Source organism: Scyliorhinus torazame, chromosome 7 (genome assembly GCF_047496885.1).
Source record: "Scyliorhinus torazame isolate Kashiwa2021f chromosome 7, sScyTor2.1, whole genome shotgun sequence".
Taxonomy (NCBI): domain Eukaryota; kingdom Metazoa; phylum Chordata; class Chondrichthyes; order Carcharhiniformes; family Scyliorhinidae; genus Scyliorhinus; species Scyliorhinus torazame.
In genome coordinates, this window is record NC_092713.1 from 71187293 (window position 1) to 71205385 (window position 18093).

The 18093-nt window shown below is 50.0% G+C and overlaps 1 protein-coding gene across 1 annotated transcript in view; it reads left to right on the forward strand.

Annotated features, from left to right (window-relative positions):
- nrd1a (nardilysin a (N-arginine dibasic convertase)) overlaps window positions 1–18093 on the forward strand; it is a 212722-nt gene that overhangs the window by 19758 nt on the left and 174871 nt on the right. The window contains exon 3 of the mRNA XM_072510894.1: window positions 5523–5604. Coding sequence (XP_072366995.1) covers window positions 5523–5604 — 82 coding nt within the window. The remainder of the gene's footprint in view (window positions 1–5522; window positions 5605–18093) is intronic.

The window sequence follows — 18093 nt, forward strand, 5'->3', positions numbered from 1 at the left end:
CCAGGTACCCGGGTTCGATTCCCAGCTTGGGTTACTGTCTGTGCGTAGTCTGCACGTTCTCGCTGTATCTGTGTGGGTTTACTTCTACATGTTTCAAAAGAATGTTGGGTGATTTGGACATTCTGAATTCTCCTACAGTGTACCCAAACAGGTGCTGGAGTGTGGTAACTAGGGGATTTTCACAGTAACTTCATTGCAGTGTTAATTGCAGGGCAGCACATTAGCACAGTTGGGGCGGCATGGTAGCACAATGGTTAGCACTGTTGCTTCACAGCGCCAGGGTCCTAGGTTCGATTCCCAGCTTGGGTCACTGTCTGTGCGAAGTCTGCATGCTCCCCCTGTGTCTGTGTGGATTTCCTCCGGGTGCTCCGGTTTCCTCCCACAAGTCCCGAAAGACGTGCTGTTAGGTAATTTTGACATTCTGAATTCTCCCTCTGTGTACCCGAACAGGCGCCGGAATGTGGCGACTAGGGATTTTTCACAGTAACTTCATTGCAGTGTCAATGTAAGCCTACAACATGTGGTCCTGCTTCTGATGGATGTGCTTTTCTCTTTGTTTTTTAAAATAAATTTAGAGTGCCCAATTATTTTTTTCCAATTAAGGGGCAATTTCGCGTGGCCAATCCACATAACCTGCACATTTTTGGGCTGTGGGGTGAGACTCGCGCAGCCACTGGGAGAATGCGCAAACTCAACACGGACAGTGACCCGGGGACGGGATTGAACCCTGGTCCTCAGCACCGCGAGGCAGTCATGCTAACCACTGTGCCGCCGTGCTGCCCCATGCTTTTCTCTTTGTTTAATGGTTGTGGGTTTTGGGGCTTGAGGGGCTGGGTTGATGAGGTGGGCTGGGTTGATGAGGTGGGCTGTGGAGGAGGGGGGTTCAGGCAGGGGTCACTGTGCTAGAATTGTACACCCATGGGACTGGGAGTATTCATTCCCCCCCCCCTGCTGAACAAGGTATTCTCTAGGATTGATTTTTATCGTGGTGGGGAAGGCACTGATGGCTGGTGTTCGGGTAGAGTATTCGGCAATTGTGATCTCTCATCACGCTTCGCGTTGGATGGATGTGGTACTGGAGAAGGGGGCAGCCCAGAGGCCGGGGTGGGAGATATATGCAGGGTTGTTGGTGGATCAGAGTTTCTGTGATAAGATAGGGAAGGTGATTGAGGAGTATGTGGGGGGAGGTCTCGCCTTCGGTGGTCTGGGAGGTGATCTTGTTTAAGGCTAAGGTGGATAGTTAATATTTCATAGTCTGGCTCCTGGGTGGGGGACATAATGGGCTTGCTTCAAAGATTTGGGGCATTCTCTGGGTATAAGCTGAATTTGGGGAACCGTGACTACTTTGTGTTTTTCTCTCCATGGGTGGGAGCTGAGTGGGGGGCTTCCATTCCGTCTGGCAGCATCTCACTTTAGGTATTTGGGGATGCAGGTGGCCTGGGATTGGGCAGGTCTTTGGAAGTTCAATTCCTCTAGCTTGGTGGGGAGGTTGAAGATTGATTTGTTGAGGTGTGTCATGGGAGTGTCTCTTCAAGAAAGGTTTTTGTCTTTTCACATGGCTTCAGTGATGTGATTGTGTGGGTGGAGCTGATCTGTGAGGTTTTTAAAAGAATATTTTTTCTTCTCCTTGTTCACATTTTCTCCCAAATTTACACCCAACAATAAACAATTAACGAATGTAATGTCAATCCCCACCTCAATAGCAACGATCCCATCTTCCCGCCAAACCCCAGACATTGGCCCGCACGTTAACATAAACAAATGACAAAAAGGAATCTGGAATCGCCCATAGTCACCATTAACACATACAGTCCCCTCCCCCCAACCCTCCCAGCCCCCAAGCCCCCCTAATGTTCAATGTGATCCAATTAATTCTCGGGCGTGCATAATGAATAACGCCCATGAATTGTAGAACCCCTCCATCCTTCCCCTCAGTTCAAATTTGACCTTTTTCAAGCGTTAAGAATTCCAGCAGATCCCCCTCCGCCATGCCAGTGCATAGGGTAGAGAGGGTGATCTCCACCCTAACAGGATCTGCCTTCGGCCGATCAACGAGGCGGAGGCTACAACATCTGCCTCCGTGCCCGTTTCCAACCCAGGCTGGTCCGACACTCTGAATTTGGCCTCCCGAGGGCCTGGGCCCAGTTTCACGAGCACCACTTTAGAGATTACCCTATACACCTCCTTCCAGTAATCCTCCATCTTTGGACAGGACCAAACCATGTGCATGTGGTTTGTGGGGCCCCCCCGCACCATTCACACACATCTTCTACCCCCTCAAAGAGCTGGTTCATCCTCGCCCTTGTAAGGTGCGCTCTATATACCACCTTCAGCTGTATCAGCCCCAACCTCGCAACGAGGTGGAGGCGTTCACCTTCCGGAGCACCTCACACCAGGACCCCTCCTCCATACCCTCTCCCAACTCTTTCTCCCACTTTGCCTTGATCCCTTCTAGCGCCACCTTCTCCTCCTCCAAAATAGCCCCGTAAACCGCCTATACTACCCCCTTCTCCAGTCCCCCTGTTGTCAACACCTCCTCCAGCAATGTGGAAGCCGACTCTACTGGGAAGCTCTGTATCTCGTTTCTGGCAAAGTCTCGAACCTGTACGTATCCAAATATTTCCCCCTGCTCCAGCCCATACTTCACTCCCAGCTCCTTCAATCACGCAAAACGACCCCCAAGAAATAAATCTTTTAGTGTCCTAATTCCTTTCTCCTCCCATCTCTGAAAATTACCATCCCACTTCCCTGGCTCAAATCCCCTGAATCGGCATTTCCCTTGACCCTGCCCCCAACCTGAAGTGCTGTCGAAACTGCCTCCAAATTCTCAACAAAGCTATTACTACCGGACTCCCTGGGTATCTCCCCAGGGCCGTCGGGAGCAGCACTGTGAGTTTTGTTTTTACTTTTGCATTAGTTTTCATTGCTGTGGACACAGACAGAGAAATAAGTATTTTGGCCTGTCTCTCCCTATTTTCATTTTAAAGAGTTAGAATCCCATTGATTATAGCTACCTGCTTTGGTAACTTAAAAGGGGTTTAACCTGCCGGTGAGACGGGGTCAGAATACCAGTATTGTTCAAGTGAGAGTGCAGAGTGTTGGGCCACGTCCTTGAAAACGGGCTTTTGGTTTATGGGATTTTGTTTTTAAATTGGAACGGTTCAGGGGGAAATTCATTAAGTGTTATATGTAGATTACTGTAGCTGTGGGGTGTCTTTATGTTTGTAATTGACAAAAATTATTGCTGTGTGTGTATACATATATGTTAACTAAGTTCTTAGAATAAAGCTTGTTTTGATTAAAGTGTCTAGGAAGTCTGTTCAATCACACATGAAGGGAAGGCTCTTGTGCTCATCCTAGCCGAATTCAACATAAAGGTTGTAGGTCAGGCTGTCAGAAACTGCTGCTCTTCCACTTCCACTTCTCCCTTCAATAAAAAAAAAACCACAACTCTCAATTCCAGTTCAGCCTCAGTTGCCAGGATGAAGGATGGAGACAGTGGCTCGGGGACTCACATTAGCTTTGGTCTTCCTCTATAATTCCAAAGTTAAGTGTGAAAAGTGTCAACTATCCATTGACTCCCAAGTTCTGAGGCTCTGCTTGTTTCTGTCTCTTTTTTTCTCTTTGGAGCAAAAAGTTGTTTTTGTTTTTGATTCCGTCTGTCTCCTCCTATGTTGTTGACTTAGCTGCTCCACTTGACTTCCTGCCCTTGCTGCTGTTTTTGTCAGCTTTGACAAAGGGCCATCTGGACTCAACGTTAGCTCTTTTCTCTCCCTACACATGCTGCCAGTCCTCCTGAGATTTTCCAGCATTTTCTTTTTGATTGCTGTTTTTGTCAGTGGGCTACCTGTGACATTTCAAGGAGGAATTCGCCCACCGACCCCTTCATATATTTTGAACTCTGCCATGGAGATAGCTGTTTCTGGCAGAACCCAAACTGAGAATTGTTGAGCAGATTATTGATAAATAAGTGCTGCGTCGAAGCACTGTTGACATCATCTCCCGTCAATCTATCAAAACTATTGACTACTCTAAAATCAACCTGGAACATAAAGATAGTCTCCAGCTATCTTTCTTGCTCTGCTGCAAGCTGTCTATTTAAACTCCAATCCCTGTCTTCTCTACCTTTAGCTCCAGTAAATGGCATGAGGAACCCTTAGATTTCTTTGTCACTAGGATTGAGACTGAATTGGTTCTCTTGTTTCCTGTCTCCCCATTGGGCCCATATTGTCCACCAGACCTATCTCTTACTTCCATTTTAAAAAAAAAAACTTTTATTCTCCTTTTTCACATTTTCATCCAAATTTACACACACCAACAAACAATCAATGGGAACAATACAATGACAATCCCTTCCTCCCACCAACCGCCAAACAACCCTCAACATTTTAAATACAAACATCAAAGAAAAGGAATCTGGAATCCATACATAGCCACTAGTCACTAACAACATAGAATCCAAACCCCTCACCCACCTAATGTTCGATGTCATTCAATTCTTGAAAATGCATAATAAACAAAGTCCAGGTATTGTAGAACCCTTCCATCCTTCCCCTTGACTCAAACTTCACTTTCTCGAGTGTTAAGAACTCCAGCAGATCCCCCCGCCATGCCAGCGCACAGGGTGGAGAAGCTGACCTCCACCCCAAGAGGACCCGCCTTCGGGCGATCAGTGAGACGAAGGCTAAGACATCTGCCCCTGCACCCGCTTCCAACCTCGGCCGATCCAATACCCCAAATGTGGCTTCAAGGGTACCTGGTTCAAGTTTCATATGCACCACCTTCAAGATTACCCTAAAGACCTCCTCCAATACCCCTCCAGCTTTGGAGAGGACCGAAACTTGTGAACGTGATTTGCGGGGCCTCCCCCACAATGCTCAGACGCATCCTCTACCCCCTCAAAGAGTCGGCTCATCCTCGTCTTTGTGAGGTGTGCCTTGCACCCACCACCTTCAGCTGTATCCGTCTCAACATCGCGCACGAGGTTGAAGCATTCATCCTCCGGAGCACCTCACACCACAACCCCTCCTCCATGCCCACACCCAACTCTTCCTCCCACTTTGTCTTAATCCCCTCTAGCAATGCCTTCTCTTCTCTTCCAGAATCACCCCATAAATCGCCGACTCCACTCCACCCCCCCCCCCCCCCCCCCCCCAAATAAACAAGGTAATCATCTTTTCAACTTCCTTCAATTGGAAGTGGCATAGAACAGGCTGAATGACCTCCTCCTGTATATTTATATGATTCTATTAAATCTGGGGCATATATGCAGTCAAAGAGGGAGAGATAGAATGTTGGTTTATTGATCTTTCTCTTAATATTGTCCACACTGATGCAGGCAGCAGGTAAGTTTCGACACGTGGGGAAGGGAAATTGTAGATGCATTTCTCACCATCTTGCAGCTGGTTTCAGAGCAACATTGGCACATGCCTTTGAGCAAGTTATCTGTCTTTTCCAGTGAGAAGAGAAGAAAATTAATTTATTCATACATCTAAATATTTTCTTGCATTCATTGTTTGTAGTCAGCAGCTGCTCTTTGTGTTGGAATTGGAAGTTTTAGCGATCCTGATGATCTTCCAGGACTGGCACATTTTTTGGAACACAGTGAGTTAAGTCTGTTTACAGTTCAATGTTAATATGTTTGGGACTAAACCCTTAAATATACTCCAATTATATTAGTGTGCTAATGCTAACAGTTTGGATACCATTTAATATGAGCTAGTTCAGTTCTATGTAGTCTAGTATTTTTTGTGTAATCTCTTTGCAAGTTTACCTCCGATATGTTTTGCACAAGCTATTCCTCTTAATCTGCAGGGACCTTACTGATATGTTTGGGAAATTAAGGTAAATGTAATTTTAAAATATTTGGTTGAATGTAGATTTACCAATGCGGACTTCCTTGCTCTAAATGTATTTTTTTAATAAACATTTTATTGAGGTATTTATGGTTTTATAACAACAACAGAAGAAACACTGTACATACAAATATAAACATAGTGCAAAAGCCGTGTTCCTCCCTCACAGGTCCCACCTTTTCTAACACCCTACTGCAAGCTAAACTAAACCGCAGACCCCCCCCCCCTTTCTGCTGACAGTTAATTTTCCCCAAAGAAGTCGGCGAATGGCTGCCACCTCCGGGCGAACCCTAACATTGACCCTCTCAGGGCGAACCTGATTTTCTCCAGACAGAGAAAGCTAGCCATGTCAGATAGCCAGGTCACCGACTTCGGGGGCTTTGAGTCCCTCCAAGCTAATAATATCCGTCTCCAGGCTACCAGGGAAGCAAAGGCCAGAACATTTGCCTCTTTCTCCTCCTGGATTCCTGGGTTTTCCGACACACTGAAAATAGTCACCTCTGGACTCAGTGCCACCCTTGTTTTTAACATCTTGGACATGACATCCGTAAACCCCTGCCAGAATCCCCTAAGCTTCGGGCATGCCCAGAACATATGGACATGGTTCGCTGGCCCTCCCGCACACCATACGCACCTATCTTCTACCCCAAAGAACCTGCTCATCCGGGCCACTGTCATGTGAGCCCGGTGAACAACCTTAAATTGTATCAGGCTGAGCCTGGCACATGTTGTGGACTTGTTGACTCTACTCATGTCCGCCCAGAGACCATCCTCCATCTCTCCTCCTAACTCCTCTTCTCATTTGCGTTTCAGCTCCTCAGTCTGCGTTTCCTCTGACCCCATGAGTTCTTTATAAATGTTCGAAACCCTTCCCTCTCCCACCCACATTCTGGAAACTACCCTGTCCTATATCCCCCTTAGTGGTAGGAGCGGGAAGGTTGAGACCTGCCTGCGTAGAAAGTCCTGCACCTGTAGGTACCTAAACTCATTCCCTCCCGTCAATTCAAATTTCTCCTCCAACTCCCTCAGGCTGGAAAAGCTCCTCTCTATAAACATATCTGCCATCCTCTCAATCCCTGCTCTCTGCCATCGCTGGAACCCTCCATCTAGCCTCCCCGGAGCAAACCGGTGATTATTACAGATTGGAGACCAGACCGATGCTCCTTCCGCTCCCACATGTCTCCTCCATTGCCCCCAGACTCTCAGGGCCGCTACCACCATGGGGCTGGTGGAGTACCGTGCTGGCGGGAAAGGCAGAGGTGCCGTTACCAATGCCCCAAATTAGTGCCCTTCCATGATGCCGCCTCTACTCGCTCCCACACCGACCCTCCCCCCACCACTCACTCCCTAATCATAGCTATATTCGCCACCCAATAATAATTACTAAAGTTCGGCATCGCCAGCCACCCCCACCCCCGGCTCCTCTCCAGCATCCCCTTTTTTACCCGCGGAGTCTTACCCGCCCACACCTTATTGACCCGTTTAAAGAAGGACCGTGGAATAAAGATGGGGAGACACTGAAACACAAACCGGAATCTCGAGAGGACCGTTATTTTCACTCTATACCCTCCCAGCCAATGACAGCGGGCGCATGTCCCATCTTCGGAAATCTTCCTTCATTTGGTCTACTAGTCGGGCCAGATTTAGCTTGTGTAGCCGTTCCCATTCCCGCACCACCTGGATGCCTAGGTACCGAAAGCTTCCCCCTACCACTCTAAACGGCAGCTCCCCCAATCGCCTCTCCTGCCCCCTTGCCTGGATTGCGACCATCTCACTTTTCCCCATGTTCAAGTTATAACCCGAAAACCAGCCAAATTCCCCCAGTATTCCAGAGAAACTTTTAGAAAACTCCACTGGGCACCCGTCCAACCCCGGGGCTTTACCCGACTGCATGGCCTTCAGCCCATCTGCTATTTCCTCTAACCTGATCGGGGCCCTCAGCCCTTCTACCAACCCCCCCGTCCACCTTCGGGAAACTCAGACCCCCTAAAAATTGCCTCATCCCCTCCGAGCCAGCTGGGGGTTCTGACTCATACAGCCTGCTGTAAAACTCCTTGAATGCCTTATTAACTCCTGGTGAATCTCCAACCAGGTTCCCATCTCCGTCATTTACTTTCCCAATCTCCCTGGCTGCCTCCCTCTTTCTGAGCTGCTGTGCAAGCATTCTGCTGGCCTTCTCTCCATATTCATAAATCGACCCCCTCGCCTTCCTCAGCTGCTTCACCGCCTTCCCTGTAGTTAACAAGCCAAACTCCGCCCGTTGCCTCCGTCGTTCCCTGAAAAGCCCTGCCTCTAAGGCCTCTGCATAACGTCTGTCGACCTGTAGTATTTCCCTTATAAATTGGTCCGTTTCTGCTCTGTCTACCTTCTCCCTGTGGGCCCGTATCGAGATCAGCACCCATCTAACCACCGCCTTCAGCGCCTCCCAGACCATAGCAACCGAGACTTCCCCTGTGTCATTAACTTCCAGGTAGTTCTGGACACATTTCCTCAGCCGCCCACACACCACCTCATCTGCTAAAAGTCCAACATCCAGGCTCCAGTGAGGGCGTTGGCCACCCTCCTTGCTCATCTGTAAGTCAAACCAGTGCGGGGCATGGTCCGAGGTCGCGATCGCTGAATACCCAGTGTCCACTACCCCCATCAGTGGACTCCTTCACTCTCGGCCGCCCAAATCTCCATGGGTCCACCCCCCCCCCCCCCCCCCCCCCAAAATGTAACGGCCTCCCGCATCTGCAACTATTCTTCCCGCCTCGAGTGACACTTGCTTGTTAATCAGGATCGCGACCCTCTATTCGGGTCCAGCCCGGAGTGAAAAACCTGTCTGACCCATCCCTTCCTTAATCTAATCTGATCAGTTATTCTAAGGTGCGTCTCCTGTAACATTGCCACAAATCCGCAGGACCGCGCCCAGGCATCCTCCGTCCCGACCTCCTTTTTGTCCCACAGCAAAAGTCCCTTTCCCGTCAGCAGGAGTCGCCCCCCCGCCCGCAGTAACTGGGCTCTGCAAACCACCCCCTTCAACAAGCATAACCCCCCACTGCGCTTTCGTGAGGTAGCCTGCCCAGCTAGCTTGGTGACCCCTGCCCATGGTGCCAGACATTTTCCCACCTATTTCTCTACCCCCCCCCCGGACACACACGTTCAAAAGAAAAGCAATCCCAGCCCAATTGCCCGAAAGAAACACAAAGAAAATCAAATCGAAGATCCAACATCTAACATTTCTCCCCCTCCCCCTTCTCCCCCCTCTTTCTTACCCCCTCGATCTTACCCCCTCGATCTTACCCCCTCGATCTTACCCCCTCGATCTTACCCCCTCGATCTTACCCCCTCGATCTTACCCCCTCGATCTTACCCCCTCGATCTTACCCCCTCGATCTTACCCCCTCGATCTTACCCCCTCGATCTTACCCCCTCGATCTTACCCCCTCGATCTTACCCCCTCGATCTTACCCCCTCGATCTTACCCCCTCGATCTTACCCCCTCGATCTTACCCCCTCGATCTTACCCCCTCGATCTTACCCCCTCGATCTTACCCCCTCGATCTTACCCCCTCGATCTTACCCCCTCGATCTTACCCCCTCGATCTTACCCCCTCGATCTTACCCCCTCGATCTTACCCCCTCGATCTTACCCCCTCGATCTTACCCCCTCGATCTTACCCCCTCGATCTTACCCCCTCGATCTTACCCCCTCGATCTTACCCCCTCGATCTTACCCCCTCGATCTTACCCCCTCGATCTTACCCCCTCGATCTTACCCCCTCGATCTTACCCCCTCGATCTTACCCCCTCGATCTTACCCCCTCGATCTTACCCCCTCGATCTTACCCCCTCGATCTTACCCCCTCGATCTTACCCCCTCGATCTTACCCCCTCGATCTTACCCCCTCGATCTTACCCCCTCGATCTTACCCCCTCGATCTTACCCCCTCGATCTTACCCCCTCCATCTTACCCCCTCCATCTTACCCCCTCCATCTTACCCCCTCCATCTTACCCCCTCCATCTTACCCCCTCCATCTTACCCCCTCCATCTTACCCCCTCCATCTTACCCCCTCCATCTTACCCCCTCCATCTTACCCCCTCCATCTTACCCCCTCCATCTTACCCCCTCCATCTTACCCCCTCCATCTTACCCCCTCCATCTTACCCCCTCCATCTTACCCCCTCCATCTTACCCCCTCCATCTTACCCCCTCCATCTTACCCCCTCCATCTTACCCCCTCCATCTTACCCCCTCCATCTTACCCCCTCCATCTTACCCCCTCCATCTTACCCCCTCCATCTTACCCCCTCCATCTTACCCCCTCCATCTTACCCCCTCCATCTTACCCCCTCCATCTTACCCCCTCCATCTTACCCCCTCCATCTTACCCCCTCCATCTTACCCCCTCCATCTTACCCCCTCCATCTTACCCCCTCCATCTTACCCCCTCCATCTTACCCCCTCCATCTTACCCCCTCCATCTTACCCCCTCCATCTTACCCCCTCCATCTTACCCCCTCCATCTTACCCCCTCCATCTTACCCCCTCCATCTTACCCCCTCCATCTTACCCCCTCCATCTTACCCCCTCCATCTTACCCCCTCCATCTTACCCCCTCCATCTTACCCCCTCCATCTTACCCCCTCCATCTTACCCCCTCCATCTTACCCCCTCCATCTTACCCCCTCCATCTTACCCCCTCCATCTTACCCCCTCCATCTTACCCCCTCCATCTTACCCCCTCCATCTTACCCCCTCCATCTTACCCCCTCCATCTTACCCCCTCCATCTTACCCCCTCCATCTTACCCCCTCCATCTTACCCCCTCCATCTTACCCCCTCCATCTTACCCCCTCCATCTTACCCCCTCCATCTTACCCCCTCCATCTTACCCCCTCCATCTTACCCCCTCCATCTTACCCCCTCCATCTTACCCCCTCCATCTTACCCCCTCCATCTTACCCCCTCCATCTTACCCCCTCCATCTTACCCCCTCCATCTTACCCCCTCCATCTTACCCCCTCCATCTTACCCCCTCCATCTTACCCCCTCCATCTTACCCCCTCCATCTTACCCCCTCCATCTTACCCCCTCCATCTTACCCCCTCCATCTTACCCCCCCCCCACTCTTTCTCCCCCCCTTTTCTCCCCCCCTTTTCCCTCCCCCCCCCCCCCACAGGCGGCTTCCCCCCCACACGCGGCTTCCTCGCGAGCGCTCTGTGAGCCTTGTCCACCTCCAAGGGTCGGGAGAACGTCCCTTCCCCTAGTAACTTCTCGAACATGCCCGCTATGTGTGCCCCAGCATCCGCTCCTTCGGACTCCTCCGGGAGACCAACGATTCTCAAGTTCTGCCTGCAGAACCTGTTCCCGAGGTCCTCCACCTTCTCCAGGAGCGTTTTCTGCTGGTCTCTCAACATCCCCACCCCCAACTCCACTGCTATTTGGTGTTCCTCCTGAAATGAAAAAAGTGACAATAAGCGATTTTCATAAGTCGGCTTCAATGAAGTTACTGTGAAAAGCCCCTAGTCACCACATTCCGGCACCTGTTCGGGGAGGCTGGCACGGGAATTGAACCGTGCTGCTGGCCTGAATTGGTCTGCTTTAAAAGCCAGCTATTTAGCCCAGTGTGCTAAACCAGCCCCTTTCAGTCAGTGCCTTCTCCACTTTCTGGATCGCCTGATCTTGAGCATCCAGTCTAAGTTCCAGACGCGCAATCGATTCCTTAATCGGGTCCAAGCATTCCTGTTTCTGTTTGGCGAAGCCCCCCTGTATGAACTGCATCAGTTGCTCCGTCAACCGCTGAGTCGTCAAGCCAGGACTACGGTCGTCCGCCTTGCTTTCTCCCGCTGCAGACTCAGCCGAAGCCTTCTCTGTTCGCCTATTTCTTCCTTTGTGAGCACTTCTGGTCCGCCCCTCCATGCACTGATGTAGGATTCTTCTTCACAATTGACTCTACCATCAATTTTCCGAATCAGATCCGACAAAAAATCGGGGAAAAAGGTCCGACCCGAGCGGGAGCCACCAAATGTGCGACCTACTCCTTCATAGCCACCGCCGGAAGTCTAAATGTATTTTTTAACTTCTGTGTTCTCAACCAATACTCTCCTACCTTTTCCTGAAGGTCTTGACTGCTTGCTCTGGTTTAAGGTGCCAACATGAATTTGGCTAACCATCTGCCAATACAAGCATAACACATTTTTGCTGATCGGCCGAGCCTGATCTCCATCCATCTTGCTGCAGAGCTGCGTTCAAACTGCTCAATAATTCCATTGCCTTTTCCTCCAATGACCTCATCCTTTAACCTGTGTTCTGCTCCCTGACTGGCCTCCTTTTTTCAAAAAGAAAATAATTTTTTTATTGGAAACTTTATCATTTAAACAACATAATATATAAAACTGATATTTCAGGTTGCAATAGAAAACTAACACCGCCAACAGTTAAGAACACATCCAAACTGCCCTTAACAACTGACAGTAGCTAACTCTTTGAAAAAAGGAAATAAATGGCTGCAATCTTGGGTTGAGCCCCTGTACCGACCCCCTAATGTGTATGTTACCTGGTCTAAATGTAAAGATTCCATGAGGTCACGCAACCAGGCCGAGGCACTGGGCGGAGTAGGAGACCTCCACCATAGCACGGTGCTTAGCACTGTTGCATCACAGTGCAAGGGACCCGGGTTCGATTCCCGGCTCGGGTCATTGTCCGTGCGGAGTCTGAATGTTCTCCCCGTGTCTGCATGGATTTTCTCCGGGCACTCCGGCTTCCTCTCACAAGTCCCGAAAGATGTGCTGTTAGGTGAATTGGACATTCTGAATTCTCCCTCTGCGTACCCGAACAGGCGCCGGAGTGTGGAATTTCACAGTAACTTAATTGCAGTGTAAATGTAAGCCTACCTGTGACACTAATGAAGATTATTATGATTGTTATTATTATCAACGGTTTTCTTTGCCCAGGCCTTACTTGACATTCCTCTTACCTGGACACCCTGTACCATCGGTCAGATGGGTTTTTGCGAGAAAATATCCCCAGAAACTGGGCAAATAGGATCAAAAATCAGGTACCTGGTGGGAACAATCTCGTGTGCGACGTTTCCCCACATGATGCCCACAGAAAACATCTCTCTGGCCTCCTTTTCAATTATCTCCCCCACTTCACGGGCACGTGCAAAGACTTTGGGATATTATCCTAAGTCTTCTCTGGCACTTCCTTACAATACCTCTTTGATCTTGATTACCACATCAAACCACCTTTCCTTCCATCACTACTCTACTGTTATTTTCTGCTTCATGAAGTACCTTTGGAAATTTTATTATGATGAAAACACCATGGGTGTGATCTTCCCAAAAGGGAACAAAGTCCACTAACGAGCACGTTTGGCTGTGTGTTTCCCGGCACATGCAATGCCAAGAAACATGTGGCTATTTAACACAGCTCACATTGAATAAGGGGCCTAAACGGGGAATGTGCGGCCAAGGCCGCATATAGCCCCATTTTTTAACAATGGGAAGTTCTGCTCGCCGGAACTCTGTTGTAGCGAGAGATCAGGATGCCATTATTAAATGGCGTCCCGATCTCCAAGGCCCACAAAAACATTCCAGACCTCCCCTCAGCCCAAACGCAACATGCGAGGGTCTCCACCTCGGCCCAATCGCACATGTGCATAAAATGCCAACTTGACACCTTGGCAGTGCCACCAGTGCCATGCTGGCACCCAGTTGGCACTACCGGGTACCCAAGTGGCACCAGCAGTGCCAGGGCTCCATCATGCCCAAAGGGATGCAACTGGAGGCCACCGATCCCCTTGGAGACCCCTACGAGTGCCGTTCTGTCTGGTCTCTGTTTGTGGGGACCAGTTGTAGCCACCTGGGTTCGCCACCTCCCGACTTAAAATGGAGAAACGCAAGGACTAAAGGGAAATTCAGCCAACACCGGCAAAATTGAGCAAGTGCAGAAATCCTGTGTATTGAAACTTGCAAAAACCAGACAGCACCGAAACCAGCAGCCATCTGCATAGTAATGAGCGATTCCCAGGCACAATGGAAACATTTCAGGTGAATAAGGCCAAGCCAGACTCCTTGGCGCCGGCAGGAGCCAAGACAAAGGAAGGCCAACGGACATTTATTCACCGCCCAGCGATCAGGGAACAACTCCAGTATTGGAGAAATTGATCCAAGTGATCGGAACGCAGTCCAATCACTTGGAACCAGGTACAGGGTCCGCCCCGAAGGGCGGGAAGCCCCTGGGGACTATAAAGTAAAGCCCCCAAGTTCAAATCGTCCTTCTTGGCATGGTCACTCAACAACGCGAATCAACCCCTGAGAGTGAACTGCCCAAGCGGCAACATCAACCAAGTAAGTCTCCAGTCAACGCTCGCTACGAGATAGGCGCTCCTCGCTACAAGTCCATACCAGCTTTTGAATCCTGCAGACTCAGGACCTGAACGAAAGGCCGTTTGTTCCCCCTGACCTGGTGGGCCAATTCCGAAGCTAAGTATAGGCCTTTTAGTGATAGAAATAGTCTAGAAAGTAGAAGTATATGCATAAGTAGTGACTTACTGTGTACAATAAATGTGTTTTGATTTGAATCTTACTAATTGGTGTGTTGAGTTATTGATCAGTATTTGAACTTGAACCTCGTGGCGGTATCATAAAGCTACCTGGTGACTCTAGAGCAAAGGTTAAACAAACAGAGCAAATTACGATTTAAGAGCCAACCAAAAGTTAGCAACATATTACTGGCGACTCAGCCGGGACCCGATTTAGAAGTGGCTTAACCACTCCGGGAGAACCCAAAAATTTGAATTAGAAATCCAATTGGGAACAGAAAAACCCACAAGTGTTCAAGCAGTTCTGATCAATCCTCATAATTCGGAAGTGTGTTAATGCATGCGTAACTAACAGGGATATAAGGTAAAACGGATAGATTTTTGTTGCGAAAAACTGTCGGGAGTTTGTATTCCGGAAAATAGCGAAAGCCGTACCCGTAATTACAGCACCGCTTTAGTACCCCTCGTTCCAAATTTTAAGAGTATTTAGAGAGGAAAGATGGCAATGCAACGCCTCATGAACCCTGATGAATTTGTGGTCACAGCGACCAGCAGCAGAGTTTGTGTCCCGTTTGGGAAGAGGAGATCAGAAAATATCTCAAAGGGAAAGGATGGCCCCTTTGGAGTGAGTTCTGTGACAATGAGGAAACAGGACCCGGGAGTATAGGACATACTTGATGGGAGAACCTGTCAGAGATTCATAAGAAAAGCTTAGGAAAAGCTCGCAAGCCGATGGCAATCGTGTCCTGTTTGGCACAATTGCGAGACACAGAGGAGGTCGTTTGGACGCTCCGTAAAGAGATAGAAGGAGTACATCGAATGAGCAAGGCCGATGTAAGTGAGGTTGAGAAAGAGAACATAGAGTTGAGAAGGAAGTTAGCAGCAACGGACAGAGAGGTGGATGATGCCAAGAGGGCACACCAGTCTTGTCTGGCGCACCTAAGCAGCTTCCAGATACAGTACGAAAAGGCCTATCAGGATACGCAACGTGCAGTCCTAGTAAGAGAGGAAACAGGTAGAGGCATTGCAAAGGCAGTGTAGCGGCCTGAAAGCAGCATTACGAGCACTCCATGCTACCACCACGGAGCAGAGACAAAGCTCATTAGATCATGCGAAGTGCAGGAAGCAGATTGCAGAACTTCAGTCTTCGCTTTCAGTTCAGAATGGATTCCAGAGCACCTTCGGATCCCAGTTAGATACAGAAGACGGCCCGGATTGGGAAGAATTAAATGAGACCGTGCATAGATATGTTCAGGGAACATGTGCACAAGGAAAGCCCCAGAAGAGAAAAGTGCCCCAACCCCCCACATCGCAGATAGTTCAAGCACCAATGAATCCAGTAACCACCCACCGCACAGTCACATCGGACGGAGATACAGAATTTCTTTATACCACCCCCTTAACCGTGACCCAATTACGGGACGCGTGCGAGAAAATCACACCGTTCCTCCCCACCTCAGACCCCCACCACTTCTTTGCCAGAGTAAAGCAGCAGGCGACCATGTACGGCTTGGATGAGCATGAGCACGTGAAGCTCACAGTTTTGAGTTTAGACCCTTCGGTCGTAGCAGCCCTTCCCAACCCAGAGAATGTAGGAGGAGGCACCCTTGCAGAGATGCACGCAGCGATCCTAGATGCGATCGGCTACAACAGAGGTGACCCCGTAGAAGGCCTGAATAAGTGCACGCAGAAAAAGACCGAACATCCCACAGCATTTGCTGGACGCCTGTGGATTCATTTCACAGCAGTTTTCGGTAATTTAGAACGTGCCCATTTGTCCCAAGACGGTATGGCCAAATGGACCCGCACCCTTATCTCCCATGCCACAGGCAGGACAAAAAGCCTGTACGAATTATGACCCCTCCGAAGAAGCGCATAATGAGAAATGGGTTTTATAAAGATTGTCCCGCGCCTGGGAGCAATATGTCCAGAACAAACTCGCAGTTAGGAAACCCGAGGAACAGCAGGCAGAAGCAGACATCCAAGCGGTGAAAACGCACCAGAACCCCGCATGGGTGAACGAAGGCAGGAACAGCCCCCCCACAGAAGCCACAGGAGTGTTACAACTGTGGACAATTAGGACACTTTGCACGAGAATGCAATGCCCCACAAAAGCCACAGAGAGCCCAGCAGACAGGCACTCTGCATAGAAACAGGACAAAGCCAGTCCATAGTGTAAGCACCCGTTCAGACCAGACAGACCTGAACGGTCTGACGGTGTTCGGGCTCCCCCAGTTGGGTCTGCGACACCCTTTGGGATAGGTCCGGCCGACCAGTAGTCGCAGCAAAGATACGGGGACAGCCCATCGAATTTCTCTGGGACACGGGAGGGTCCCGCACCACAATTAATTCCTCCACCATGTTCCAGAAAGACACGTGGCCCACTACAGCCACAATCACCCTCAGCGGCTTCACAGGCCACTCACAGCGGGGACACATCACAGCCCCTGTACCCATTCAGATTGGCAATATAACGACAAAGCACCCCATAGTTTTAGTCTATCTACCCCACACAGCAGAACACATTTTGGGAATTGACTTTATGAACTCCCACCACCTTTCATTTGATCCGGTAAACCAATGTGTTCGTAGAATGGCAAAATCTGCAAGATCCCCTGCAACGCTCACAATAGGTGAATACGCAAACAAGATTAGCGCAGTCGGTGAATTTTGGTTTGACCCGACCACGATTAGCACAGACAAGCAGGTTAGGGCAGTTCTGTAGAAGCACAGGACAGCATTCGCGACCCACAAACACGACTGTGGCCGGATGCCTGGTTCCGTTCAAATCACAGGACCTGACCCTCGACCCCAAAAGCAATACGGATTTCCTCAAGAGGCAGAGGGAGAAATCGCAAAAGTTATCGACAGCCTATTAGAGCAGGGCGTACTCCGATCAGTAGCCACCACTAATAATGCCCCGATTTGGCCAGATGGATCATGGCGACTGACCATCGAATCCCGGGAACTCAACAAAGTCACCCCCGCAGCAGCCCCCACGGTAGCCACAAGTCCTGAGACCATGCTCAAACAGTGACTCAACTTACAATACTTTACGGTTTTGGACGTCAGTAAAGGATTCTGGTCCATTCCATTGGCAAAGGCGTGCCAGTACAAATTTGCCTTCACTTTTAAAAATCAGCAGTACACGTGGACATGCCTGCCACAAGGATTCCACAACTCCCCCTCCATTTTTCACCGACAGTTGGCAAATGGATTGTCAACATTTTCTCGCCCTGACTGTCTGGTCCAGTATGTGGACGACCTATTACTGCAGGCAGACACCAAGGCAGAGCACATCGAGCTTCTGTCCGAACTCCTGGAACTCCTACAGAAAATTGGTTGCAAAGTAAACCCCAAAAAGGTCCAGATTTTGGAAAACAAAGTGAGTGATTTGGGTACAATTATCACGCACGGTAAACGCGAGATCGAGCACAAATGGATTGACTCGATTGCCAAATTGCCCCTTCCCCAGAATGTTTCAGCCCGCCGGTCGTTTTTAGGACTGGGTGGCTACTGCCGAAACCACATTGACGGTTTTGCCAGCAAGGCAGTACCCCTCTCGGAACTCCTAAAGAAAGGAGCCCCTTGGGAATGGCTTCCGCAGCATACGGATGCTGTGGATGCTTTGAAAAGAGCCCTCATTGCAGCCCCCGCACTACAAGTTCCAGACCCGCTTTCCCCCTACGCTATAAAAATAGCTA